This window comes from Oryzias latipes, chromosome 6, assembly GCF_053564925.1.
Source record: "Oryzias latipes strain Hd-rR chromosome 6, Olatipes_Hd-rR_3.1".
Lineage (NCBI taxonomy): Eukaryota > Metazoa > Chordata > Actinopteri > Beloniformes > Adrianichthyidae > Oryzias > Oryzias latipes.
In genome coordinates this window covers 17,775,867-17,785,388 of record NC_136242.1, presented here as the reverse complement: position 1 = coordinate 17,785,388, position 9,522 = coordinate 17,775,867, and the positions used below count along the sequence as shown (strand labels likewise).

The 9,522-nt window shown below is 40.0% G+C and overlaps 1 protein-coding gene across 1 annotated transcript in view; it reads right to left on the bottom strand.

Moving 5' to 3' along the window:
- Positions 1–572: 572 nt before the first annotated feature.
- The window catches only part of tspan18b (tetraspanin 18b), a 39,971-nt gene continuing 31,021 nt past the window's right edge, over positions 573–9,522 (bottom strand). The window contains exons 3-9 of the mRNA XM_004069554.5: positions 6,911–7,006; positions 5,213–5,407; positions 4,862–4,936; positions 3,537–3,635; positions 3,198–3,374; positions 2,485–2,568; positions 573–1,412 (exon numbers count right to left, since the gene is read on the bottom strand). Coding sequence (XP_004069602.1) covers positions 1,365–1,412; positions 2,485–2,568; positions 3,198–3,374; positions 3,537–3,635; positions 4,862–4,936; positions 5,213–5,407; positions 6,911–7,006 — 774 coding nt within the window. The 3' untranslated portion in view covers positions 573–1,364. The remainder of the gene's footprint in view (positions 1,413–2,484; positions 2,569–3,197; positions 3,375–3,536; positions 3,636–4,861; positions 4,937–5,212; positions 5,408–6,910; positions 7,007–9,522) is intronic.

The following is a 9,522-nucleotide window of genomic DNA, read 5'->3' as shown; positions in this document are numbered from 1 at the left end:
AGCATTTAGTCGATTAAAAACAACAAAAAACATTAACCTTTAAGAACACATGGTTATATTTAATTTCTAATGTTGTGTTTTGGTCAATTTTGTTGTTATTTTTCATAATGCTTCACTCACAATGTTTAGAAACACACTGTACTCAGTGACTGGTTTCTATTTCTTTTAAATGCAAGGTAAAAACAGCATCAGCTTTTTTTACATTCTTGGCTCATTACTACATGAAGTAGGTTTCAATTTTTCAGATGTCAACGGGGTCTGACAGAAAGTACATACAGGAGACATGAGCCATTAGCACCAGATCACTAACTGTTTAATGAATGTCTTTGTTTCATGGTTTGTTTATCACTTTTTACCATCCGCCTCATGAAAAAGAAACAGAATGTTGGCTTTTTGTGTCAAAATGTAAATAAATTGTCAACACCTTGTTTTCTTGACGTTTTGTTTTTGGAGAATTTCTTGTTAAAACAATTTATTATAAGAAAACAAATTAATATAAATAAACTTTTTTTCTTTTTTTTTTTTTAATGGGGTTAGTTGTGAAATTGTAATCCAAGAACCACACAAGAACATTTTTGTCGAATTCCATTTTTTACTTTCCAGTAATCTAATACAAATGTATACACAAACATGTCACCAGCTAAAACCAGATTTAAGCACTACTGCATTGAACAAGCACCATATCAACAGAAAAGAGTTGTTGGCTTTCAAGCCTGGGAAGGGGAATGGAGTGGAACTAGCTCACATAATCACACTCTGCACAGTCAAAGAGAGCATTCAGTATGCACACACACACACCTTACAAAGCTTATATGATACAGTGGCTCTTTAGAAACCTAAAAGGTATGCATGTGGAGGAAGTAATGACAATTTAAAGTATTTAAAAAAAGGGCACTGGAATACAGACAAGAGAAAACATGAAACACAATTTTTACAGTTCAGCCAACTTTACTTAATATAAATATTCTTCATCCAAAAGTCAGTGCAGTGCCTTTAGCGAAGGCGTCACCTGGTCCTCCTCCCACAGTCCACGTCACTCCCAGTCTGTGCAAGACCTGGTCCAAAATTACTGCTCCCACTTTGCGCACAATTCTTTTACATCAACACTGTCTCTGATCTCAGACTTCTAAGCGGTTCGAGCACGTCTGCTTTCAGTTTGTCAATTTTTTTTGTCTCTCCGTACCTCAAAAGTCCAGCTGTGAAGTACAGGAGTTTGTTTCATTTTTCTAACCAATCACACAATAGAAAAAGAGATTCACACATTTACAAATGTTCGCTATGCTCCGTCTCTGAAATTCCCTTATTTATTTTTTTTCATTCATTTTCAAAGTCAAAATGACAAACAAATAGTAGGAGAAGCACGTTTACTGGATTCCCCGGAAGAGACACATCGCAAAGACCATGGCAAAAAGCTATGTGAAAGAAGGGAGAAAAAAGGACAAAGGTTATGGTATCGTAAAAGATATTTTGTTGTCTTAAATTTCTGTTTTTTATCAAGAGTTTATTCATATTGTTTTATTGTAATTTGCTATATGAAATGACCTTTTGAAAAAGGCCTTAAAACTGTTATGTTTGTGAGATATTTGAACTTATACAGCTCAGTGGTCTTGTGGTAGAGTGTGCGCCCTGAGCCTGTAAGGTCGTGAGCTCAAAACCGTGGCAGAGTCGGACCAAAAAACCCTAAAAATTGGACCCAATCCCTCTCTTTAAGGTAAAAACAGCATCAGATTTTTTATATTCTTGACTCATTACTAAAATAAGTAGGTTTACTCAGCATTAAGGGGCTGAATTGGGGGGTTAAACCATCAAATCGTTCCCAAGTGTGGCTGTGTATGCAGCTTTACCTGGGGATGGGTCAAATGCAGAGAACAAATTTCACACACATGGGTGCGTTACAAATGAAGGGATTTGAACTTTAACTTTGTGGGACATGAAACCCTTGCTTTTCAATACAGTTGTTAAAATTAACTTTACAGCACTTTGCACTATCCATAGCTGCACACGTGACCATTTAAACACATCATATTTTATATAGTTGTCTTTTAGTCCTGCTATCTTTGTATTACTCTAGTGAAAATTCACATTTTAGAATTTCTATACCCTTGGAATAGCTGCTTAATCAATAAAAAAAAAGATCTAAAACTACCAATAAATATTTTTTACGATCTTAAAAGCACAGAGGAAGATATGACAACAGCAGATTGACACTGTGTGGGTATAGACAAATAACCCAAAATGAAACATAGTGCAGCAAAATATGGACATATTTGTAAAGTAAAGCTGATTCTTTGTTGTAAATGAGACCAAATTCATCATAAAAAATAAGAATATAATATTGCTTGAATGCCATTGAGCTCCACCACAAGGGGGAGATGTTGCAGCACAGTTTCCCTGTTAAAACTAGAGTCTTTAAGTACAGACGTTTATTGGTCATTCCAACCATCTGATCAAGACACATAGACATCTATACATTTAAAAACTTACCTCGATGGTCAACACCACAATGGCCAGGGCTCCAGCCACATAGATGTAAAGTTCAAAGTAGTCAACCACAGCAGAGTAACAGCCCTGTGGATGCAGAGATGGCAACGCTTAGCAGAGAATCAATAGGCAGCAAATTTGTACAATTACGGTGGCGGTTAAAGTAACATCACAGCTTCAACTGAGCGAGGACGGGAACAAAGGCCCAGCTGAATGAGTGGGAAGCAGAGCCTGCAGCTTCACTGCCTTTTAATGAGAGATCTTTGTGTAAAGGAACAGAGAGAAGTGCACACAGTGGGTCTCACTTTATTGTTCTAATGGCATGAAAAACAACAGGTGGAGAGAAACCCTTTTTCCGATCTACTTGCGCTGCAATTACTCTTTCGATTTGCACACACCAAGAAAGCTGGCGAGTCCAAAATTCCACATTTTCAGACACTTATTATGCTCTATTTGGGTGCTCCCATGATAAAAATTCAAATGTAACCATGTCTGTGGACACACAAATGTATTCTGGTGTCTCTGAGCGTCGCCACATGCTAATATAATCTGCTCTGACACCCAAAACACAAAAAAGCACTAATCAGCTATGGCAGAGGCAGGCAGTCCCTGGATGTCTCCCCCTCAAGTGTTTCTGCTCTAATTAAGCCTGGAGGTGGTTCTAGAAGGAGGGAGAAAGGAAGAAAGAAGTCAACACAGCAGATGTCAGAAGTTACCTTGTTATTGCGGAACATCATATTGCCTGATAAGCACTGGTCCCGGCTGGTGTAGGCCAGCTCTCCGTTCTGACTGACACGCAGGCAGCAGGCTTCTGGCACCACATGATTCGGGTTGATCAGCCTGAACCGGCTGTCCTTAAAATCCTCCGGGCTGTTCACTCCACAGCAATCGAACTGCAAAGAGCAGAGGAGAAAGGAGAAGACGTCTTTACTGCTGAGAGGGGGTTTGTGCAATGACCTGTGTGTGCGCACCAACTCAGCATGAATATTGACCTAAAAATCAAGGATATTTCTGTGAATTGTAGCTCTCTGACATGTAACTCGCAGCACACTTACTGTGGTCATGATGGCATTCCATGTGGAGGTGAAGACATCTGTGTTGTTGTAGCCCTGATAGTGTCTTTTCAGCTCTTTGGTGAAATATTCCCTGGTCAACTACACAAAAATCCAGCACAAGCAGACATCAGCATCACAGTGAGAAATTATCCTAAGACACAACAGATCAGTTCATCACAAGAACCATCAGGTGCTGTTCTTTTGGTTTTTTCCATCTGGTACCGCCAGGTACCATAGCTCCATGTTAGCTTACTTGTTTTTCTGTTGTTACTCTCTTCTTGTTGATCTTTTTTGACAAACATTGATTTTTTTTTAGCTGTAATGAGTGCAGTGGCATGCCTGCTACTTAGGTTTTTGGCTGTTTTCCACCACTTCTGGGTCTAAAGCGGTCTGCGAGTGCAAGATTTATACAATCAGCTGTTGTCGCTTGGCAACAACAAAATGCCGCTGTAGACGCGACCAAAGATCAGAGGAGAGGACACTGGGGTCCTTCAGAGTTTGCGGGACTCTTAAAGAACTTTTTCTGATGGTGTTGTTGCATCTCCCCTCTTCTATGGAGTGACCTGCTGGGGGGTTTCCACTGACAGGGGCAGGGAGATGATCAACAAACTGGTGTGGAGATGACTATGGTGGTCAAGAGAAACTGGAATCCATCAAGGACAACCCTTCATCATCTTCTGCATGAGACCGAGGGTGAACTAAGGAGCTTCTTCAGTCAGACTTTAATACCTTTGCTGCAGGAAGGGGAGCTCTTTGGCAGATCTTTCAAATCTTTAATAAATCACAGACACTGGACAACAAATATTTTTAAATTGCATTTTTAGTATAAATTATTATGTATCTGCTGCTTTTATTACAGCTATGGTAACAAAGTAATTTCCCCTTTGTGGGATCAATTAAGTTCTTTTCTATTCTGTTCTATTCTGTTCTGAAAATACCAACAAACCTCCAAGACCTCTTTAACTAAAAGCAGTCTTGTGGAGGTAGAAGGAGTTAGGAACCTGCTGTTTGCCACTTTGCACTGGATTTTGTGACTCAAGGCTGCATTTGCTGCGAAAACTTCCAAATAAATTAGTTTGTGGAGTTGTATCAGCTGTACTCAGCATATTGGCCTCAGGGCAGAAACATACAGGGAGGCAAAGAGATGACATTTTTGGCAACTACTTTAAACTCTATCATCAAACACAACCAAGGTAATGTCAGACGAATACAATTCGGACAAATAGTGACAACAATTTTACTTCAATAAAAGAAAGTCAGGGCAGAATGTTCCGTTGTGCCAGCACAGTAGAATCCAAATTGGCATGAATGCTGATCCAACTTACGTGCTCCCGAAAAATGAAGGCAAGGATGGCAGCGGCCAGCTCTGCTAAGAAGATGAGAAGGATGAGCATAAAGAACTGCAACAAAACAGAAAAAGAGAAGTAGTATTAGAGAAAAACCAACAGATGCAGGAGAAGCCAGCAAAATCATGAAGCTTCTGAAAATTGCTCCCTGACTGAACCCACATCTCTCTGCAAAACACATGCATGAGTATATAGGCCAACACGAGCACTTTATGCCCTTTTGGCTTTTAGGTTAGACCACAACAACCCCTGAGGAGAGACTAATCCACAGATATACACATGTGAATGATCGGTGACACACATCAGTTTTAAATGTGTTGGCTGACTTACAAAAAGGAGCAGACATTTGTTTTCGCGGATGGCTCCACAGCAGCCCAGGAAGCCCAGAAGAAAGAGCATGCCTCCCATTCCCAGAATGACGTAGACGCCGGTGAACAGCAAGGGATTGGCTGCTACAATTTCTCTGAAACCTGTGGGGTCCACCAGCACCCACACTCCCACTCCGAGAAGGAAGGAGCCCCCCAGCTGAGGGAAAGAAGATAACATTGTCAAAAATCAGTAAATTTGACATCATAAGACTCAGACTCACACAGGAAACAGCCCCAAATTAAAAAACAAGAAAAAACAATCAAAAAAATATTTACACTTGTCAGCCATCTTAATGTACATTTAATTTTTCTCTGAACCATTGGGAAGTAGAGGGATACCTAGATTTCCAATGCAACATTAAGCAACGTCTTGCTATTAGTGATGTAAAAGTAAAAGTCTTTTGTGCTCTATGTAGAGGAAGTGAGGAAAAACCACAGATTGCAGTGAATAGAATAGTTTTATTGCAGAATTGAGGTCCAAATGTCATAAAAATACAAAGGCCTCCATACCGGTCCCTCAAAATTGGGGACTGGTAATGAAAAGTGCTGTGCCTGATGTTAGGCGAAGGTTAGAATGATTTCTGAAACGTCAAGGTGTTCTAGAAAACCATTAATAAGATTTCTTAAAAGAGTTTGGAGAGTTTGAACTCTTACATTAACGAACGGACAAGGTTGCAAATTTACACCAAGAACCACACATGAAATAATAAAGTAAGCAGACATGTGACATAGGAGCCCCAAAAACCTTTTCTCAAACTTTTTAACAAAAAACCGGAAGCAGAACTTGAATGCTAAAATAATTTAAAGATGCAAATGTCTGACTGGGTGGAAACAGTTAGGAATTGGATGTCAGAGCCAAAACGATGTTCTCAGAATGTGGGTGGAAATTTCTACCCTGTTTCAAATCCTCCAAGATGTGCACCGACTCTTCTCCCATCCTCCCTTAACACCACATCCCAATCCACCGCCAAGATTAGGAGGAGAAATTCTTAAAGCAGGAGGACATCCTGGCTTCCAATATTTAAAAAAAAAAGTCCTCTCCCCCTGCTGCGTTGGTGAATATTTTCAGCTGTATCTCAGCTGGGAGAAGATAAGGTGAGGAAAAGAAGCCACTTTGAAGTTTAAGAGTGGCCTTGACTCGCAGCACAGGCTAAAATGACACAAACGGGAGAAAAATGGCTGTAAAAAAGCAGCAGTTCGCTACCTAGCGACGCCGCAAGTCAAGTTCACTCCATCCTCCACCGATTGCATTAGCGGCCCAGCCTTATAACCGCATCTGAGAAGAGTCTCTAACCGCTTTGGTTGCATCAAATAAAACTAGAAAAGAGACAAACCTTCTTATTCCAACCCTCCCCCCACCCCTGTGGGTTTAGACTAACAGGATTACCCTTGATTGTCTGATCAAGACTGATAAACTCAGGTGTCAGTCACAAACTCCATATGGCTCAGTGGGCCTCAGATGTGTGTCAGCACGCTAAAATATAATCAAAAGACAATTTGATAGAATCAAGATTGCTCGGTCTAATGAAATGCAAATGTGGCTCCATTAGTCAGACGGACAGGGAGCAGGCGGAAGCCCATCCTAAATCATTTGACTGACACTAACTGCAGAAGTAGCCAGATTGAGAGTCTGCGAGAAAAAGGGGGGAAAGGTACTTACAAAGATGAGGAAATTAAAGACAAACATGAGGTACTTGATGCAACTGAGACAGTCGCCCTCCATAGTTGTGCCTCGAGCTGAAGCCTCTCCCTGGCCCTGAAAGAAAGCAGAAAAAGACAATCCATGAATGCCCCTTAAATTATCAGTGTTTTACCTCTCTGCTCCCACCAAAGGGAGGATTTTTACATTATAAAAAGATAAAAAACAAAACAAAAAAAACACCTGCAAACTTGTTTGGTAAGTAACCCTCAAAAGTGGGCAGACACTACCAGTCAGCAGACCCTCCAGTACATAAAAGCTGTCCTTGTGGGACTCCAGAGGTTGTCCATGTCGGAGCATTTTACAGATGAGTCCTGACCGAGCTCCATTGTGCATTAACCAAGGGGGAACAGGCTTCCTTTTAGAGCCTTTTCTTCTCCTTAATGTAATGAGAGACAGGAGCCCTTTGCCTCCACTTAACTTGATGAAGGCCCATCCTTTAGGCACTGCTGGGGTAAAAGGAACACCTGGACTCATTTGGGTGACAAACAGCGATGTCTCGACTACCATGACCCCACACATATGTTTGCTTCACAAAAACCTACCAATGATGGGATTTATAATATCAACAATTATATTAATTGTTTTATTTATTTGTTATTTTTTTAATTATTTTTTTAATGTTGTAATACGTCTTATTATTTTTACCATAAAAATAAATAAACATATTTATTTAAGCCCAAGAAACCATTGAAATCACTCAGCATTAACTGTGTTTCCACAGACATACAAGTCACCAAATCTAGTCGTTCTAGCAACTGCTGTGCCAGTACAGATGCTGGACTCTGAACTGAACATCTGTGTTTTTTGTTCTAAGATCCCAGAGGACGTAGAGTCCATTTGATGCAACCGGAACTTAAACACCAACAAGGCAAGAAGGCAGCGAACATTCCAGATTTCCAAAAATATACTTAGTTATGTATTCAGACTAAATGGTGCCTCAGGATGCAGTACCCAGTTCTGTTGGGGGAGTTTTGTAAGTCCACAACATGATGTCTGCTTAAAGATCCACTCTGATCATCTTTTGATATATTGCAAACGCGTCCCCAGTGGTCTGTTGATTATGATTATGTCGCTTTTAGCCAAAATAAAAAACAACTGTCGTTTTCTAGGACTTAGCAAATGTTAATTAGAAATTCCCCCTTTGAGTTGAGGGTGGGACCATTGGCTCAGACCAACCCCGCCCCCCTTTCCCCTCTCGTTTTTGAGAGCTATGTTTACACTCTCTCCTGCTAGCTTACAGTCCCTCATAACTACCAACCTAACACTAGCGGTGCATCAGAAATGGCGAGCAATATTGGAGCTATCCAGCCATACAGTTTTGAGCCAGACGCCAGCTTGTGTGAGGAAGACAAAGACATTTCTAAAAGTGGATGCATCAGAACAGAGCAGAGTAGGGAGCTTGTGGCCCACCCAGCGTATTTTCTACACAACAGATCTGCTGTTTTTAACACTATTTGGCAGGCAACTGCTTCAACTTGATAATAACTTTCTGACTTATTATCATTTAAATATGTCACCTTATAAAACTGAAGGTGCTTTGTTTAATAATTTGATTTGTTCACAATATCTACAGTCTTCCTTGCCCATCACAGACACCATTGAAGCAAATCTCTAGCCTTTAAAGTCAGGAATGAGCCAATAGTTCCCCTTGAGGGAGAAAGAGAAACTCTCAAAGGTATTTTCTCCACATATGCTCCAAAAACCAGAATGGAAACAATTGTGCAGCAGTTATAATTGCAGTTTCAGTGAAGGAAGAAAATTAATTATTTGGCAGAAATGAACTCATGCTCTTTGCTTTGTACGACTTGATTATTAATTTGCTCTTGCGCAGCGGCAGGCAGTATTGAGGCAGGGTAACAGGCAGATAAAAAAGTGATTTCTCAGAGGAACTGTAAATAGCTACAACTTTAAATTGAAAAAAAAAAAAAAAAAAAAAAAAAAAAAAAGAGTTAAAAATGCCTCTATTCCCATCTTTTGTCTGCACTTTGCAGCACGTCCATCAAATGCGATCTCATAATCTCCGGGCAGTCTTTCCTGTTTAATATGCTGTCAGCAGACTCCTCTGGGTAATCTATCTGCTTTGGGGCAGCGCTGAAAGCTGATCAGAGCCAGACTTGACTCCTGTCCATCCAGGAAGCTGCTTCTACAGTCACTCAAATTTGAATTTAACTCAATCTTTTAACCCCTGCCTTCCACACAAGCAGCTGAAAAGTTAAGCTTTCAACATGAAAAGGAATTTAAAAAAAAAAACTCAATTTTTTTTTATTCCCAGTTTATGACTTGTTTCATAAGAAACAATGACAGGTTTTATTTAACTTTTTGTCTGGTTGTGTAAGTCACTGCATGAATGACACTAAGCAAGTCCCAATTTGGGAGTTCATTAACATTCGTTGAGTGCTACTTTTTAATTCACCTGCTGAGGTTTTATTATCTTTTTCTTTTCCTATTTTTCACTGACAGTCCAGAAAATTTAATTACAGGCTAAAACACTTTTTTGAAATCATTGTAATATACTGAGGTATTGATCATGTCCCTTGTGGTACTGTGAGAGCTGCCTGAGATGAGTTTTA